The 20,322-nt window shown below is 45.6% G+C and overlaps 1 protein-coding gene across 5 annotated transcripts in view; it reads right to left on the bottom strand.

The window, feature by feature from the left end:
- PEMT (phosphatidylethanolamine N-methyltransferase) overlaps nucleotides 1–20,322 on the bottom strand; it is a 91,694-nt gene that overhangs the window by 13,213 nt on the left and 58,159 nt on the right. For all 5 annotated transcript variants that reach the window (XM_073361843.1, XM_073361846.1, XM_073361844.1 and 2 more), the window contains 2 exons: nucleotides 17,176–17,321; nucleotides 6,504–6,615 (listed from right to left, as the gene is read on the bottom strand). In XM_073361843.1, coding sequence (XP_073217944.1) covers nucleotides 6,504–6,615; nucleotides 17,176–17,321 — 258 coding nt within the window. The remainder of the gene's footprint in view (nucleotides 1–6,503; nucleotides 6,616–17,175; nucleotides 17,322–20,322) is intronic.

Here is a 20,322-nt window from a genome sequence, read left to right as displayed (position 1 = left end):
GGATATTAGGAAAAACTTTTTCACTAGGAGGATGGTGAAACACTGGAATGCGTTACCTAGGGAGGTGGTGGAATCTCCTTCCTCAGAAGTTTTTAAGGTCAGGCTTGACAAAGCCCTGGCTGGGATGATTTAGTTGGGGACTGGTCCTGCTTTGAGCAGGGGGTTGGACTAGATGACCTCCTGAGGTCCCTTCCAACCCTGATATTCTATGATTCTAAGCAGACTCTGCTAATCAGTCTATTGTACAGCTGGACAAAACTTTTCAGATTAAACTTCTTTCTCCCCAGAAAAATGCAGAGTCAGGTCAAGTGAAAGATTTTGCAAATTTGTGTCAAATTGTTTCAATACCAAAAAAAAAACAAACAAACTAACAAACCAAACAAGCAAAAATCCTCCAAAAATCTAAATGACTTTTCATTCCGACTTTCGGAAACCAAACGTTTCAATTTTTCACCTTTTTGTTTCAAATTTTCCTTTCTTTTCAGAAAAAAAAGAAACTTCATTTTCGGTTGGACAAAACGATTTGTTTGACACACAATTCTTTTCCCCCTCAGTTTGCAGGGAAAAAACGATCTTTTTTTGTTTGGAGTACAACGCCCCCCCCACCCCACAGACGGAACAAGTGCACTGTGCATTCTATGCACCCCAAAGAAAGGCTACAAAGACACCGACTGCCCTTCTTATGGGGAAGTGGCTGGCTGCCAACAGTTTTTTTTAAATGATTTTGCACACAGGGAAGAGCAACTGCTGCCTGGCCTCAAATTTCATGGCAATCTCACTGAGTCCCACTGACTCCTCCAGGCGTCTGAGTCAACGTTCTTGTGAAAACAGAGTATTTCAGCCCTACTCCCGTCATGTGTACTTCAGGACGCAGATAAAATCAGGCTCTACCTCTTGCATTGCAGGCTCTGCCAAAGCAGCATTAGACAAGACAGACCAACTAATCTTGTCTGGGTCCTTCCGCACATGCTGCCAGTGTCCATTATAGAAGGCACTGGTGAGACCTCACCTGGAATACTGTGTGCAGTTCTGGTCTCCCATGTTTAAGAAGGATGAATTCAAACTGGAACAGGTACAGAGAAGGGCTACTAGGATGATCCGAGGAATGGAAAACCTGTCCTATGAAAGGAGACTCAAGGAGCTTGGCTTGTTTAGCCTAACTAAAAGAAGGTTGAGGGGAGATAGGATTGCTCTCTATAAATATATCAGAGAGATAAATACCGGAGAGGGAGAGGAATTATTTAAGCTCAGTACCAATGTGGACACAAGAACAAATGGATATAAACTGATCATTGGGAAGCTTAGACTTCAAATTAGACAAAGGTTTCTAACCATCAGAGGAGTGAAGTTCTGAAACAGCCTTCCAAGGGAAGCAGTGGGGCAAAAGACCTATCTGGCTTAAAGATTAGACTCAATAAGTTTATGGAGGAGATAGTATGATGGGATAACATGATTTTCGCAATTAATTGATCTTTAAATATTCAAGGTAAATAGGCCCAATGGCCTGTGATGGGATGTTGGATGGGGTGGGATCTGAGTTACTACAGAAAATTCTTTCCTGGGTATCTGGCTGGTGAATCTTGCCCATATGCTCAGGGTTTAGCTGATCGCCATATTTGGGGTTGGGAAGGAATTTTCCTCCAGGGCAGATTGGAAGAGGCCCTGGAGGTTTTTCGCCTTTCTCTGTAGCATGGGGCATGGGTCACTTGCTGGAGAATTCTCTGCTCCTTGAAGTCTTTAAACCACGATTTGAGGACTTCAATAGCTCAGACATAGGTGAGAGATTTTCGCAGGAGTGGGTGGGTGGGTGAGATTCTGTGGCCTGTGTTGTGCAGAAAGTTGGACTAGATGATCGTAATGGTCCCTTCTGACCTTAATATCTATGAATCTAAGTGTCCATAAAGAGAAGGACCAGAGCCAATACCAGTCTTTTAATGTATTGCAGATAGCCTGACTGGCAAGAGGATATTCTTAGAAAAACATGGCCAGTATCTATCTTCATCCCAAGTCTCTGCCTGAGAGAGTGGGCACAAAATGCCAGCATCCACTTATCTAGGCAGGCCAGGCTGAGGAGTCGAAATAGAGCTGGTGGGAATTTTTCAACAAAACAGTTGGAAAAGGCCAGTTTGTCCAAACCAAAACTTTATGCAGGACTGTAGGAGTTTCTTGGGTCCAAGACAGTATTTCTGGTCAAAACCCCAGAACAGCCACTTGCCCAGAGTTAGGGCACTCCCCTGGTATGTAAGAGATTCAGGTTCAAGAGCAGGGACTTAATCCCCCAGTCTCCTATCACCCAGGTGAGTGCCCAGAGCAATGGGCTGTTCTGGGGTCTCTCTCTCTCTCTATGGAAAATATCAGGAGGTCTCAGTTTTGTCCCAGTGTGGAACAGGAATAAGTTTAGAAATAACAAAATTATTTTGCAGGAGGGGAAGTCAGCTCCTGCCCAGCTCAAAGCCAGAGAGCCCCATGCCAACTCCCAAGGGAAGGTCAGTTTACATCGCAATCGAAGAGCTAGCTCTGAGAGGCAGTGACTGGGGCTCTCAACTGGGAATCGGGAGGCTGGGGGTCTATTTCCAGCTCTGCTGCAGGATCTTGGGGAAGTCACCTGCCTTCCCTTTGCCCGTTTTCCTTTGTGCGTTGCGTCGGTTTAGACTGAAAGCTTTTGGGATATGGACTTGGTTTGATTCCTGTGCCTCTCTACAGTACCTAGCACAATGGAGGCCTGCTCAGAGTTTGGCCGCTAAGCACCCCTGTCATGAGAATAATAATGAAGGTCTCTTGCACAGCAACCCTTTGCTACAGATACCTCAGAAACTTGAAAGGAGGTCCTAGGAGAAGAGAACAATCCAAAGATGGCCAGGTCTGTGTATGTAACAAGGACAGAGGGTAATGTAGACCCTTCCCATGGCGAAGATGATTGTATTTCATGCAATGGGTTTGCACATCTTCAGAGACACCATAATCAGCACAAAATGGAGGGGACATTTGTACAGGGCTTTTTGCCCTCATCCTTCAGTTTTCTGCAGAGCCTTCTACTCAAAGGGCCAAATCTTCCAAGGGCCTCCCCTTCTGCACACAGGTTATCCGCATGTTCCCATTTGTGTGTGCAAATCTTCATGGGCATGTGCAAATCAGATACCTGTATTTCAAAAAGCCTGACGGTAGGGTGACCAGATGTCCTGATTTTATAGGAATGGTCCTGATGTTTGGGGCTCTGTCTTATATAGGCGCCTATTACCCCCCACCCCCGTCCCGATTTTTCACACTTGCTATCTGGGTCACCCTACCTGATGGGCATGTGCATTTTGCTTACACAGATCGCTACAGTGCCATCTGAGGCTGCTTTGAAAGCTGGCATCCCAAAAAACCTAAAAAAACCTAGAAAAGGCCTCTGGGCCTGTCATGCTGCCTTTTTGGAGTGTTAATTCTATTCAGACTTTTCACTCCCCGTCTCTCCCAAACGCTCTGAGAAGCCACTGGGTTAACTGAGGGCCTTGGCTTCCAAGTCCCTCTGAAATGATTTCCATTTCAATGGATGGATTGGGAGACATAATTTAGTGTGTGCCCAACTGGTGTCACGCCAACAGGCCTCACGCCAACAGGCCTGTTAACTGCTGCTATGTCTCTAAGCTCCTCTTTGGATCCACACAGATAATGCCTGCCATTTCTCCAGCCTTCAGAGAGATTCCTTGTACCAGCCATGAAAGCCTCCACCCACACAGCTCTGTCCTGTGCCTGCTTCCATTTACTCCTCCAGGATACGCTGCATGGCTCTGTTGGTGCCTTATGCATCTTTATTTTATGGAGTCATTAAGAAGCATCAGCAGCTCATCATACTTCCCATTTAGCAGCTAATTAAAAGAGCAGAAACTGTAACCGAGAAAGAAGGCTTGTGTGAGTTTGCAGGGGAGAAGGGGATGCGTCATATGACTGGATACTGTCGCTTTCTCAGAATTAAGGGCCTGAACTCGCTGGAAGATATGCTGACAATCATCCACGACACACCTCGAAAAATCATCTACAACTCAGGTACTCATAAATACAGTCTGTTTTATGTGACACACACTGCATGTATGATCAAGCCCTTAGTCTTCAGGATCCAGTGGGCCATCTTTTAAAGAACAGACGATAGGATAATTAACCACTACAAAATATTTTTGGGAAGGTGGGGTGTCTCCCTACACATCTATTTAACACTCAGAGATTTCGAAGGCCTTGTATGCACTAAAAGCAACTGGTTTTAAATTCCTTCCTCCCCTAGTAAATCATTTATAGGGGCAGCCTTTTCAGATAGCCCTCAAGCAAACTACTGCGACCACTTAGGAATGGGACTGCTCTCACTGCATAAATAAAGCATGTGCGTAGCTGGAGAATCAAGGCCTGTATTGCTGAGAATCAAGCTCGGCAACATACAAAAAAATCAGAGTCTGCTCTCTGCTTCTGACAGAGGACGACCCTAGAGATGGAGCCGGGGCTTCAGTAGCTCTGCAAAGTCTGATTCGTTTCCTAAGAGACCTGGAAATGTTTATGTTAATTTTAAAAAGCCTCTTTACAGCCATTTACAGCTGAGCTCTCCTCTGGACTCTGTCACGTGGCTCTCCCCTGCATCCTTTGCATGGGCTGCTCCCACCAGCGGCATCTGGGTTGCGTCTTGCTGTTGGAGCTCCTACCAGCGCTGGCTCTGTTGTATCTTCTGCACCTGGTCCCCCTTGCAAGCTCCCGCCAACCTAATTTCCATTGCATTGCATGCACTGATCCCGTACGCGGAGTTCTCACCAACAACATCCTCACTGCATCACCTGTGGAGAGCGCTCTCTCTGACACCATCTCCAGGACACAGTCTTCACTCTTTTGAGACCCAAACCATGTCCCATCAATTTCAACAGGAGTTGGATTAGCCCCTTCTGGGCAGAGCTCTCCTGACCTCAGTGGGCAGTCCAGGTGCAAAATGTACAGTAGGGAAGCACCCAGGAGAGAAGACTTGTAACTGAGTTACACCAGTACAATATTCATTAAAGGCAGAAAATGAAGAAACAGGGCTTTATATAGTCATAAAATCACCAAATTAGTTTCTATTTTGTTGTACTCCTGCGTGGCAGGTACAGTAACAAATAATAAATAGCTTGTGATGTTGTATGGATCTGAGTTCCCAATATAACTTGTGGTGGTTTTTGTTTGCTACTGGGCAACTAAAATTAAACACAATATTACACAAAAAGCACTTCAAACTTAGAATACAGCACAGACCATATTGTTCATTAGTTGCCAGACCACATACTATTCATTTTTCTCCCAATCAGTCTATTAAACTTTGTTATGCTACCCAAGGAGTGTTCTTGCAAGGTTCCCATAGTCCTCCAGTCTTTTTCCTTTTTAAAGGTAATTATTGGACCATACTGATTCTCAGTGTCAATTTCTTAGTTTCTGTAGAGTTACACCAGGAATACATTTGGCCCTGGATGTTGATTTTTCCATTCTACAGAGTTGGCCAAGGACTCCACGCTGCAGAAGATCAGATGCCAAGATCAGTATTGTCTTTCTAGAATGTGGAGAGTATTTATTTTGTTCAAATTAGTGCTAAACATATCCGCGGGTGACGAGTGATTTATGTGATTGTGGGATAATACTCGGCAAATTAAAAGCCAGAATGCATGGCACTTTCCCTACACTACCAGATTGTCCCCACAGTTCAGAACATTTAGAGAACTTCCCTGTCGCGAGCTTTTACCTTTGCCACCTCTCCAGGATGTTTTGAGTAACGTTAACGAGCCACCTCCACATCGTCGCTCCGCAGAAACGACTCAGGAAATAGTTCCACCACTTTCACGTGTAATATCCCCGCCCGGCGCGGGCGCTCATGTCTCCCCCTAGTGGCTGGCCACAATGCCTAGAGCCGCCTACGGGGTCTTGGGACAATCCCACCCTGAAGGAGTTCTCCTCTGTCTCCAGAGATAGTCCATTGTGCTCCTGGTAGGAATACTGCTGTCAGTTCCAGCCCCACAAGTTCCAGCCCCAATCCAGTATTGCAAGGCAGGATGGCTCCAGCTGGGCCTCCTCACACCTCTCATGGTTTTTCTGAGGAGCACAATGCAGGCCTAGCTAATGTTTGCTGCCTCCTGCATCATACATGCTCAACAGCTAGGAACTCCAAGGACGTGGTGTGTGGGGCATTGTCTCAGTGGACCTCCTAGCCCTCTCCGGAGAGATCCTTCCCTGCTTCTTACATGAGTGAAAGACTCCTCACATCCTTCCCTACTCCTCCCTGAGTATCAGCAACAGGACAAGGCAGGATTTCACTTACACACCAAGGAGAGTGTGATAACCAAGCGGCACTTATGAGCCAGCTCCCGCAAAGCGGCAAATGCCCTCCCCAGCTAACCTGCCCAGCATGTCACAAGCTCAGCCCTAAATTAGACCCAGTGAACACTGCCACTGACTCTAGAGAATGATGAAAGAACGAGGTGAAGAGGCTGTGGCCCACGACTGCCCAGAGCTGTACTCACATGATGGACCAGCCAAGGTAGCAGGCAGTGCTTCCCCAGTACATGGGATTGTCCATTACATTAAAAGGGAAGCTTGTCACTTTCTCCTCCTTCAGGATGCCAAAGTAATCGCCTGTGAACAATAAAAGGAGTTTAGTGTTAAATATTGATCAAGCACACCAGAGGGTCACTGGGACGCAGCAGGGGCTCAAGGACAGCTGGGTCATTACATACCTCACTAGTCTAAGCTACCTGGGATCTCTCCTTTCCACTCTGCTGCCTTCTCTGTACAGCCTTTACTCAGCACGCTTGCTGCTCAGTTTTTCATCTCCACTCTAACATCACAATGTACTGAGCTGGTATTTTTTTGGTAGGGGATAGAGGCACTGGGGTTTCCTCTGCAATCCCTTTTCTGTCCTTGTCAGGCCAAAGAGGGTTGGAATTGGAAAAGGGTCAGAAAAGGGCAACAAAAATAATTAGGGGTATGGAATGGCTTCCGTGTGAGGAGAGATTAGTAAGACTGGGACTTTTCAGCTTGGAAAAGAGATGACTAAGGGGAGATAAAATCATGACTATAAAATCATGACTGGTTTGGAGAAAGTAGATAAGGAAGTGTTATTCACTCCTTTTCATAACACACCAACTAGGGGTCACCAAATTAAATTAATAGGCAGCAGGTTTAAAACAAACAAAAGGAAGTATTTTTTCACACAACACATAATCAACTTGTGGGAACTCCTTGCCAGAGAATGTTGTGAAGGCCAAGATTATAACAGGGTTAAAAAAAGAACTAGATAAGTTCCTGGAGGATAGGTCCATTGATGACTAGGGGCCAGGATGGTCAGGAATGGTGTCCCTAGCCTCTGTTAGCCAGAAGCTGGGAATGGGCAACAGGGGATGGACCACTTGATGATTACCTGTTCTGGTCACTCCCTCTGGGGCACCTGGCATTGGCCACTGTTGGAAGACAGGATACGAAGCTAGATGGATCTTTGGTCTGACCCAGTATTGCTGTTCTTATGTCCAAGCCCTCTAGGTTGTTTTTTATATTATATATATATTCCCAACATTTATAGGTTTAAAATAGCATCTGCAGTGACACTATGTGGGATGAAAACCACAAGAGCAACTAATATTTAGGCTTCAAGGGATCACCAGCAGCAGGTCAGGAAGAACTTGATCCCCTTGACACAACAACGCAGAATAGCATGTTTTACGAGAATTGTCAGTTCCTATGAAGGATGTGGTATTAGTCACTGCCAGAGACATGGTCAGTGCTTAGACAGAATGATGGTAAAATACCTTAGAAATGTGATGGATAGATAGACAGAAAGAATAAGTCCAGATGAATCACTGAACTCTTCTGATATGGCAATATCTGTGGTTTTTATATCACTAAACGTCACATCTTCATAACATCTAGAAATTAATCATTATAAAAGTACATTAACAACCCTCAGTGATGTATTTTATTTCCTGCTCTTTATATGCCAGAAAATTAATGGACTAACTTTTCTCCTCTGAAGACTTGGTTACAATGGTCTCAGATGAGTCCTGTCTGGATATTTAGCCACCCCACGTCATCACACAATGTGACTGCATTTGCTCATGAGGGTCACCTGAACAGGAATAGTACTGGAACTGCAGGTCAGTTTTTAGGTACATTGGTGACTATCATGGTGGGGGGCAAGACAAGAGAGAATTCTGTGGCTCAGGCTCCATCTTAGGGTTTTATATTGCCACTCATCACTGGAATACCTGATGTGTATTGACTATGCATGAGTGCAGGGAAGCCTACAATGTACCTGTCTCTACTTAGGGCTTAGCAGGCTCTTACTTTCATAAGCCACTACAATTCATGAAGTTCACCAAGAAAACTCAACGCTCTACATTCCATTTTGTCCTTGATCAGAGCTGTAATACAGTGTTCTTAGGGCTTTCCTTGCAAGCATCTACCATGCGCTTTTCAATGTCATGGCACAACGGATGCATGGGGCCAAATCATGCTGGATGCAACTCCATGAAAGCGCCTCAAACCCGAACTGCAGCACCTCCCGATCCATTCAGCAGCAGGTGAGCACTGATAAATCGCTCTTACACCGCTATCTTATGGTGACTCATTCATATCGCTTTGAAAACAGACTGGAAAGAATATGGCATGCAAAGCAAAGCTTGAACTGCTTTTAAATTTTATTTTGGGATACAGAAGGGAATGCAGGGTTGTCGCTCACGTGGGACCTTAAAGTGTGTGGGGCGGGCGGGTGGGGGAGAATATTTGTTGTATATATGGAAGCTCTGAAGAACATAATCTCCTAGAAAGAAATCCATTGCTACTTGGCTCCAGAGAAGTGGGACAGAGAGATACTCCACCAACAGTGAAGTAGAATCAAAAGTTTCAACTTCCATCAAGCGCAGACTGCAATATGGGTTATAGCAAGATCTCTGCTTGGAGTGAATGAAGGACTAAATGAAAAAATGATTTCAGGGTAAGGGGCTTGTCTCTCCCCAGGAAATTGACTGGAATAGTTATTGCAGAATAGCTTCCCATGTGGACCCTATTTCAGAATAAAAACTACTTTTTTCTGGATTAGCACACTGCCAAGACTCCAGGTGGGAAGCTATTCCACTATAGCTATTCTGTGGGGGTCTATTCTATGGGGGTCAATTTCCCCATGTAGACAAGGCCTAAGAGGGCTGGACAGTACATGGCAGCCTATCTAATCATACATTGACCTCGGGCATATCCCAGAAGCTTTAATGTAGGAATCAGTCAGATTTTAGAACAGGTATCTAAAATGCTTTGTTGGTTCTACCTCCAACACATCTCTCCTCATTCAGGGCCCTGATATAGGAGGAGATGTCACTCCTGCATGGCTTAATTTGCAAAACAAAATAAGCATATTAAGGCACAATTAAGCTTCTGAGGTTGGTCATCAGGGCAGAAAAGCAACATTGTTAATCAGAATAAAACAGGCCAGAGCATGATTAGACCTGGGAGTCAGGACTCCTGTGTCTTATTCCCAGTGAAAAGAAAAAGAGTACTTGTGGCACCTTAGAGAATAACAAATTTATTTGAGCATAAGCTTTCGTGAGCTACAGCTCACTTCATCGGATGCATAAATGTGTTAGTCTCTAAGGTGCCAAAAGTACTCCTTTTCTTTTCGCGAATACAGACTAACACGGCTGCTACTCCGAAACCTGTCATTATTCCCAGTGCTGTCATCAACTTGCTCTGAGACCTTTGGCAAGCCACTTAATCTCTGTGCTTTATACGTGCTTCCATACCTCCCAAGAGTGCAGTGGGCTCAATATACGTTTGTAAAGTGCTTGGAGATCTGCAGATAAAAAGCACTATAGGAGGGCAAGCCATTATCATTATTATTATTGTTATTACATGGATCATCCTGCATTTTCCTTGGCCTCACACAGTGCAAAACATTTGCTTCCAAGATTATACAGCTCCTGTCCAATTAGACCAGGCTTGCTGGCTTTGGCTATATGCGACTAAGTGTAATAATTGCCTGGTACAAATGTTATACATTTGAGCTGTTCTCTTAGTTGCTTGGCAATCTTCTTCTGAGTCACTTCTATAGACTGTGTTGAAATGCTCCAGGCTTCACCACAAATACCACTGACACCGTATGTCCTGCTACATATGCGCCACGGACTCAGTCTCACAGCCAATTCCTGCACCTTCTTCAGGGTGTATCCATGTGCCAAATATTTTTTTACCCTCCTGTCTTTGTGTTTGTCTGTCAATGCCTCCATTCATTGCACAATGCTAGCTCCTCCAAGGCTCAACGGCAAAAAAATGCACCTATCTTGCTGGCATTGGCTTATCGGTGGAGTTATGCCTTGTTGGGGCTTTAGTGCATAGATCTCCAGGGAGGCAAATGCTGCATAATTTGCGAATCCCTGTTCCAAACAAACACACACGCAGCAGCCCCGTGAGTTTGTGGAGCCTGTTATTAACATTCCTCAGGCCATCACCACTACTCAGTGGGATCTCTGACCTAAATCATCACAGTTAAAAAACAAAAGGAACACTACACTAAATCATCTTGAATACCTTTCTTCAAAAGCAAGTCCTAGGAAAAACAAACTGGCATTCATTTTGGCCAGCCTGAATGCTGACATCCTGCAGCAAAAATTGCAGCAAAAACGTGTGGCTTTTAAAATATAAGAACATAAAAATGGCCATACTGGATCAGACCAATGGTCCAGGTAGCCCAATATCCTGTCTCTCACAGTGGCTAGTGATAGAGACTTCAGAGGGAATGAACAGAACAGGGCAATTATCAAGTGATCTATCCCGTCGTCTAGTCCCAGCAACTGGACATTGGAGATTTAGGGACACCCAGAACATGGGATTGTGTCCCTGACTATGTTGGCTAATAGCCATTGATGGACCTATTCTCCAGGAATTTATCTAATTCTTTTTTGAATCCGGTTATACTTTTGGCCTTCACAACATCGCCTGGCAATGAGTTCCACAGGTTGACTGTGCATTGTGTAAAGTATTTCCTTTTGTTTATTTTAAACCTGCTGCCTATTAATTTCATCAGGTGACCCCTGGTTCTTGTGTTATGTGAAGGGGTAAATAACACTTCCCTAATCACTTTCTCCACATCACTCATGATTGTCTAGATCGCTGTCATATTCCCCCCTTAGTCATCTCTTTTCTAAACCTGCCTCCTTTTAGGGCCTGCAAAATTATATCCGTCTTTGTCTGGTCAGACAGCAAGGGCTGTCTTACTATGTGTACGTACAGCGCCTAGCACAATGGGGCCGTGATCACAGATGGGACCTCTAGGCACTATCATAGTACAGATAAGTAATAAATTGCCTGCAAATAACCACACATACAAATAAGGGGAACTAGACATCCTAGCTCTGTGAACGTGCCTTGAATCAGGGATCTCTCTCTCAGTCAACACTGGCACTCGCATCTATTTGCTCCTGCAATAGATTTGTTTACTGTTGACTATTAAAGTACATTTGGGCTTCTATTAATGGAGGCAACAACATATGTCCATCCCTTGCACAACTCTGCTAAGCAAAGCATGTTATTTGTCACCGGGCCACAGCAAATCAATTCCATTGCCCTGCTTTCAAACTAATTCTTACTGCAAGAGGCTTGAAGTTTTGTGGAGAAAAGCCTCTGATCTACAGCTGAATACCTCATACAGAGGAAGGCAAAGGCAAAGAAAGCTTCTGGCAATGCCACGCTGCTTTTACTGGGAGCTTCTGGAGAAGGTAAATGCTTTTGCTGCACGGATGTGTTTTATCTTTGGCAGGGACAAATCACAATGGAGATGAAGTCTGAGTATGGAGGCTAAATCAATGGCAGTGCTGATAATGGGAAGAAAGAGTATTTGCCAACCCTTGAAACAAGTAACAAACCAAAGATAGAATGTGCACTGTGCAGAAATGAAAAACAAACCCAAGAACACTGAATGGACCATTTCAGCTAAGAAGCTTTTAGTCAATATCAGCGATATAGCAATCTCTGCAGCCCAAAATAGCCTTTCCTGACAAAATACTGTCCTCAGTCAGCCCAGCTACACTTTACAAAAGGGGGCTCAGGGGCTAAAATCTTTGATCCCAAACGTATATAAAATATATATATATATTTCCCATATATATTTTTTCCCCAAAAATATATATATGGGAAAGATTAACCTGGATGGCAAATGAAATTAATGAACCAAATGACATTAATAGACAGCAGGTTTAAAACAAACAAAAGGAAGTATTTTTTCACACAACACAGTCAACTTGTGGAACTGCTTGCCAGAGGATGTTGTGAAGGCCAAGATTATAACAGGGTTAAAAAAAGAACTCGATAAGTTCCTGGAGGATAGGTCCATCAATGGCTATTAGCCAGGATGGGTACGGGTGGTGTCCCTAGCCTCTTGTTTGTCAGAAGCTGGGAATGGGTGACAGGGGATGGATTATTTGATGATTACCTGTTCTGTTCATTCCCTCTGGGACACCTGGCATTGGCCACTGTCAGAAAACAGGATACTGGGCTAGGTGGACCATTGATCTGACCCAGTATGGCCATTCTTATGGATCTCAATTTTGTAAATGGCCCTGGGTCTTGCTAATGAGCTATATTTAAACCCCAGAAATTTAGACTCAGACTGTGGGGTGTTTAGGAGCTGAATGTGTGGCTCGACTGATCTCTAGCTCAGATACTTCCCAGGTTCTAGGTAAATGTCATTTCTAAAATCTCTAATAAAATTATATCTCCCTAAGCTGGAAATCAGTTGCATTGCCTCCAAGTCCATAGGAAGCCTTCTGCTAGGGCTGTGACAATGTTCAATGGGGCTCAGATCTCAGGTTTCACTCCAGGTTTCTCCCTTTAATGAACAATAATAGGATGGTAGAGATTACAAGGCCTGGGGGCACCGATCTGGATTGACAAAGAACTTGACTGAACCTTTTCCCAATCTCAGACTGAACTTCTTGTGGCATTTTCAGCTGGAACAATGCCAATATTGCCTGGTCATCTCAGGGACAGATCTGATAAGATATCTAGACAATGGGGAGTGGAGAAGCTTTACATAACAATAAATAACCCTAGCTCTTATAAAGCACTTTTCTTCAGGAGAGATCAAAGCACATTATAAAGGAGGTAGGCACCATGTTACAGGTGGGGAAACTAAGATACAGAAGTGACTTCTCCAAGACCACCCAAACTTGGCCACTGGCCAAGCTGGGACTAGAACCCAGGTCGGTCTCCTGACTCCCAGTCCAGCTCTCTAACCACTAGGGAACTCTGGCTGTCCAAGCCCTGAAACCTCTGGTGGACTGTCCACTGGAGCGTCTCTTTCTTTGAGGGTGAAATTTACCCCTATGCTGAGCGTCCGCACAAGCCTTGGGCCCCACTTGAGACTCAAGGAAGCCTCCAAAATAGGGAGCAGCCCTTTCTCAGGAAGTGGGAGGTTGGGATCTGCAGTCTTGGTTGGGGCTTTCAGCTCCTATGTTTGTAGGAAAGAATTCAAGGTGCCCATCCACTCTGTAGGGGTTATTTTGTATCTCTGTGGTTCAAGAGCAGTTTAATGTATATATGTCAGGCTTTCTACAGCCTCCTCTAGAAACCACCTCTGCGTTAGCTGGTTATAAAGCCCCACCACCACGGCTTCTCTGCAGAGACTAATAAGTTTCAATGTAACCCAACTGACAGCGTTTGGTCAGGTTGGGTTTACTTGTAACCACGGTCAATGCTTTCCTTGCTGGAAGGAATAATGCATAGATGGGAGACAGAGGGACTGAAAAATACACTCCTTCCCGCATGCAAAAAACCCCATTACCTCATTTAAGACAACTGTCCACCACTATGCATGTCAGAAAATAGGGCAAGCCGCACTGGAAGAGAACATTAAACTAGAATTCCAGCAAGTGTTTATAGCTCTGCAAATTGCTCCAATTGTGAAGGCACAATGAGGAAAGGAAATGCTGGTGAGCTGGCCCCAGTGACCGCTGAGAAGAATTATTTTGCGGGCGACAAAGAAAATGAAGCTGCATGAACCGAAATGAACAAGCTCAACAGCCGCAAAATGGAGCCTTGATCCAACACTGCTGGGTGGAAAATTGAGTGGCACAGAAAAACTTGTTTAGGAAGAGTGACTCATTGTCATCCATAGGCTCCCACAGTTTAGCCCTTTCTAAGCAATTTAAACGTATTATTTAATCTGCCTAGCCAGATACTTATATGGCCCCCATCATTGTAACAGAAGACAAAAGGGACCTTGATTTTGCTGAAGGGTTGAATCCTATTCCCATACGTTTTCGAGGCCGTTGGGTGTTTCAGGTTATACCAAAGCTTCCCTCTCCCTCGGATGTAATGCAATGACCTCATTCCTGCTGATCAAACACAGCCTTTCTTACCCAAAGCAAAATGTAGATCCCAACAGTACTAGAGAATTCACCCTGCTTCTCTCTCAAAGATACAGGTGCCCAGAGTTACAAGGAACAAGTAAAAATGCACACTCAAAAGAAAGCTCCATAATTGAGAGGAAAAATATTTCCTTGCTGTCCTGGAGTGCCATATTTTGAGTAGGGAAGGAATTTTCCCCTAGGTCAGACCGGCAGAGACTCTGGGGGGTTTTTGCCTTCCTCTGCAGTATGGGAGCAAAGGTCACTGGTGGATTTAAACAAGTGTAAATGGTGGATTCTCTGTAACTTGAAGTCCTTAAATCATGATTTGAGGACTTCAGTAACTCAGCCAGAGGCTAGGGGTCTATAACAGGAGTGGGTGGATCGGTTCTGTGATCTGCGATGTGCAGACTAGCTGATCATGATGGTCCCTAAAGTCTGAGAGTCTCAAAAGAGAACAGCAGGGCTCCAGCGCTGCACTTGCAATAGCTGGGTCTGCAGTAAAGTTCAAGTTCGTGGCACATATCAGTAACTCTACTGCAGAGAGAACAGGAGGACTTGGGGCACCTTAGAGACGAACCAATTTATTTGAGCACGAGCTTTCGTGAGCTACAGCTCACTTCATGGGATGCATACTGTGGAAAATACAGGGGGGAGATTTATATACACAGAGAACATGAAACAATGGGTGTTACCATACACACTGTAACCAGAGCGATCAGGTAAGGTGAGCTATTACCAGCAGGAGAGCGGGGGTGGGGGAAAAACCTTTTGTAGTGATAATCCAGGTGGGCCATTTCCAGCAGTTGACAAGGACGTCTGAGGAGCAGCGGGGCGAACCCAGGGCCCCACATAAACCAGACTCAAGTCCATTTCCCTTCTGGGATGCTCTGTTTCAGCAGCACTGCTCATCCCTACCCAATTCTCCCCTTGCACGACCGTTAATTCTTCTCCTTGGATTTCTCAGCTTTGTCCATCTGAGGTCACCAGCACAAGCGACGTTCCCTCCATAGTCGTGGCTAGGCAAAGGGCTTACGGTCTCATCCAGGTCAGGAGAGCGTTACACCAAGCCTAGTAATCTTATTCTGCACAATTAGGGGAGTGGGATTTTTTTCCCCTGCTGAGCCGTGATAGCCTCTAAACCATGGAATCTCAGCTATAATCCAACTTCACGACAGAGGGAGCTTCTGAGGGAAGAGGTGAATATGCAATATTTGATCTAGGCTAGCCACTAATGTTAATAAATCCAAGATCTTCCTTCTTCCCTACTCTTTTACACACAGAAGAAATGGTCTAAGCGGGAGCCATGCAGAGAGAGTACTCTTCCCAGAGCTGAGCAGAACAGTCACTCTTTGCATTTCTGCTGAATCTGATTCCTATTTGTTTATTTTTCAGTAGAAATTCAAGTCCAGAGGATCTGTTGAGTCAGCCATGGCTCAGGTTTGATGGAACTAATTTGAGACCTGGCTAAATGTGGGGAGTATTAAACCCATTTTCATTCTAGAGTGACACCTGCTGGCTGAGTACTATGGGTTTTAGAGAGACACAATGGGGGAGGTAATAATATCTCTTCTTCAGAGTCCTGTTCATCTAGGGACCTGAAGAAGAGCTCCGTGTAAGCTCAAAAGCTTGGCTCTCTCACCAACTGAAGTTGGTCCAATAAAAGATATTCCCTCACACACCATGTCTCTCTAATATCCTGGAACCGACACGGTTACAACAACACTGCAAACTATTAATGGGCTCATATTTCCTGACCCAATAACCATATTTACACAGCGCCAGGACACAGGGAGGAGGGGAAATAAGACCCCCAGGACTCTGGCTCTCTGGTTTCAAGGCTCTAGATATCAGGAGCCAATCACGTTCCCACCAACTGGAAGAGGAAATTGTGACGGAGGAGCTATTCACAAGGCGGCTGTCAGACAAATGCCGGTGGGAAGCCAGTGAGTGCTGGGTAAGCAACAAACATGGAGTACAATCTATTAAGGAATGAGGAAGCACTGACTAGTGGCCAGACTGTGCATTCTGGAGCCCTGGATTCTATTCCTATTTGCAAGACCTCAGGCGAGTCAATACATCTCTCTGTGCCCCGGCTTCCCCCTTTGCAAATCGGGAATGATCTTTACCTCCCCCCCTTCTGATGGGGGGGGAGGGGTTGGTAACATTTTTCAAAATGACTAAGTCACTTAGGCACCTACGTCCCCTTTTTTTCCCAGACACTTCATCGGGACACTTAGGAACCGAAGTCTCCTTGGAAGTCAGTGGGACTTAGTTTCTTTCTGCACATTTGAAAATTTTACCCAAGATCTTAAAAACTGGTCTCCTGTCTGCTCTCCCTGGGTCAGAGAGCCAAGGTAGCAAGTAGTTTTGGGTGGCGTGCTTCTCAGTTGAGGCACCTGAAAGGAGCCTGAATTTCAGAATCACCTGTCCCTTCATGGCATCTCAAGCTGGACAACCAAAAAAACCCAAAAACCAAACCACCGAGCCATCCAAAGTATCTACTCACCTTTGAAAAATATAGGCTAGATGCCCCTAGGACCACTTTCTGTGGCTACATCTACAGCACGATTTAGGGGTGGGGTTTTCAACTCCCAGACCCGCAGTAGCTCAATGAGAGCTAGCACGAATATAAACAGCAGTGGACCTGCAGTCGTACAGGCAGCAGGAGCCCGGCTTAGCCCTGCCAACTACCTACCTAGAGGGTTCAGGATACTTTGGAGTTGGCACGCTGGGAACAACACCCCTAGTTCATAGTGTAGACACGGTTTGTGAAAACTGCACCAGGAGTGCCCAATGGCAGCCTTACCCAAAAATGTCCCGATGAATCCCAGTGCTAAAAAACTGGAGATGACAAACAAGAACCCTATTCCCAGAACAGCCAAGCCTGCGCAGTAGACAGAAAGGCAATCCAGACCTTCCAGCTTCGGCTGGCTCCTCATGGCTTCCGTGAAGCTGTGGGGGGGGGGGGGGGAAATAAAAGGGAGACCTTTAGTTGCAGCATCTCTTTAACAGCTTTCCTGGCATCTGTAGGGAATAGAACATGGAAAAGAAATTTGGTAGAAAGACTCTTTTTTTCCCATCTGGAGCTAAGCTCTGAATACAGCTCATCGGACATGCTGATTACTTCCTGAGAAAAGCCAAATGCCAGAGTTTTATGAGCAGTGGTTGACAGTCATTTTTACTTGGAACCCAACACAGGGCTAAAAATAGTAGCGTGCTTAAAAGCATTTTGTCCCACGCCCATGAGCTTCTGGGGAAAAATCACATTTATTGCTTTGGGCTGTAAAGCCTGATGGGAAGGCAGGACTTACACAAGAATTAAGAGCTGTGAAAGACCTGCAGGGTTATCTTGTCCATCCTTCCCTGTATGTCCTCAACAAAACATTTTGCAGAGTTAGACACATACTCAGGAATGGTTCGCAGCTGGAACGTGAGATTAGAAATTCAAGAGGGAGGAAGGGTGGGTCTGGACTGGTGAAAAGAGTGGGGAAATTCTTCCCAGAATATACTTGATACATGTAGTCTACAATAACTTCAAGCAAGCCCAGGTTTACAATTACATGTTGACTTTGACATTTAGAGCCCAATCCTCTATTGACTTATTACTGAGTAAAATACTTATGGCCCTATTGACTTAAAAACTTAAAAACCCCGTTCCGTCAACCTAAAGGGCTCTTAAAATCAACTTCTGTACTCCTCCCCAACGAGGGGCGTAGCACTAAAATCAACCTTGCTGAGTCAAATTTGGGGTAGTGTGGATGCAAATCAACGGTATTGGCCTCCAGGAGCTATCCCAGAGTGCTCCATTGTGACTGCTCTGGACAGCACTTTGAACTCCGATGCACTAGCCAGGTACACAGGAAAAGCCCCGGGAACTTTTGAATTTAAATTTCCTGTTTGGTCAGTGTGGCGAACTCAGCAGCACAGGTGACCATGCAGTCCCCCCAGAATCATAGAGTACAGAATGTTTCTAAGCTCCCCCTATCATCTTTGTCCCTGAGGTTATTGCAGATTAGAAGGCGAAAAAAACTGCACTCGCGATGACATGTTTTCCGAGCTCATGCAGTCCTCCCGCACTGATAGGGCACAGCTTAATGCATGGAGGCATTCAGTGGCAGAGGCCAGGAAAGAATTAAGTGAGCGCGAAGAGCGGAGGCAAGAGGCGATGCTGAGGCTAATGGGGGAGCAAACGGACATGATGAAGCGTCTGTTGGAGCTGCAGGAAAGCCAACAAGAGCACAGACTCCCACTGCATCCACTGTACAACCGCTTACCCTCCTCCCCATGTACCATAGCCTCCTCACCCAGACGCCCAAGAACGCAGCAGGAGGAGGCTCCTGGCACCCAGCCACTCCACTCCAGAGGATGGCCCAAGCAACAGAAGGCTGTCATTCAAACAGTTTGATTTTTAGTGTGGCTACAATAAGCAATGTGGCCTTGTCCTATCCTCCTCCCCCCCCACACCCAACCCAGGCTACCTTGTCCGTTATCTCTTTTTTTAAAAAAAATTAAGAAAGAATGCACAGTTTCAAAACAATAGTTACTTTATTTCGAAGGGGGCAGGGTGGTTGGCTTAGAGGGAATTAAAATCAACAAAGGGGGCAGGTTTGCATCAAGGAGAAACGCACACAACTGTCACACTGAAGCCTGGCCAGTCATGAAACTGGTTTTCAAAGCCTCTCTGATGCGCAGCACACCTTGCTGTGCTCTTTTAATCGCTTTGGTGTCTGGCTGCTCAAAATCGGACACCAGGCGATTTGCCTCAACCTCCCACCCCGCCATACACTTCTCCCCCTTACTCTCACAGATATTAGGGACCACACAGCAAGCAGCAATAACAATGGGAATGTTGCCTGTGCTGAGGTCTGACCTAATCAGCAAACAGCGCCAGCAAGCTTTTAAACATCCAAAGGCACATTCTACCGCCATTCTGCACTTGCTCAGCCTATAGTTGAATGGCTCCTTACTACTGGTCCAGGCTTCATGAGCCCTGGGAGCAAGGGGTAGGCGTGACCGCGCGGTGCTGTCGGCTGGGAGAGCAGCCTGAGGCAGAAGCCTCCAGTTTGCATGATATTCCAGGCAGGACTGAATCTCCACGAGACAAAACTTAAAGAAGAAAATGACCTGGAGTCTCTGGCTCCCATTTGGTGCTCTAAGAGGAGAATAGCCATGTTTGTCCAGGTGCCCTGATTGACCTCACCGAGGTCTGCCAGGAGCACCCAGGAGATCTACGATGGCTATCAGTCCTACTGCACTGTCTGCCATGAAAGCAGGGAGCTGCTGCTGTGTAGCAGTGCAGTACCGCATCTGCCAGCAGCACCCAGGAGACGTACGGTGGGCTGAGCGGGCTCCATGCTTGCCGTGGTATGGCGTCTGCACAGGTAAACCAGGAAAAAAGGCACAAAACAATTGTCTGCTGTTGCTTTCATGGAGGAAGGGAGGGGGGCCTGACGACATGTACCCAAAACCACCCACGACAATGTTTTTGCCCCATCAGATATTGGGAGCTTAACCCATAATTCCAATGGGCAGCGGAGACTGCGGAAACTGTGGGATAGCTACCCACAGTGCACTGCTCTGTATGTTGATGCTAGCCACAGTAGTGAGGATGCACTCCGCCGACTTAATACGTTTAGTGTGGACATACACAATCGACTGTATAAAATCAGTTTCTAAAAATCGACTTCTATAAAATAGATCTAACTTTGTAGTGTAGACATACTGCTATATGGGGAGTCTGAGGGTATGTGGCCCCCTAATTATACATTTGTGTTAAGGGGAAAGAGGGAGGCAAGGTGCCCATTTACTATCATGCTGTGATTTAAAGAGCCCTGAATTAGGATTCAGATCTACTCTCCTATGCAAAAGAATCAGGTATACTGCTGCAGATGGAACACACGAAGTGGTCATGTGGGCATCTTCTAACATTACAGGCAAACAGTTGTACGGTCAC

This window comes from Lepidochelys kempii, chromosome 10 (genome assembly GCF_965140265.1).
Source record: "Lepidochelys kempii isolate rLepKem1 chromosome 10, rLepKem1.hap2, whole genome shotgun sequence".
Lineage (NCBI taxonomy): Eukaryota > Metazoa > Chordata > Testudines > Cheloniidae > Lepidochelys > Lepidochelys kempii.
Note: the sequence above shows the minus strand (reverse complement) of the source record. Positions and strands in the feature narration are given on the sequence as shown.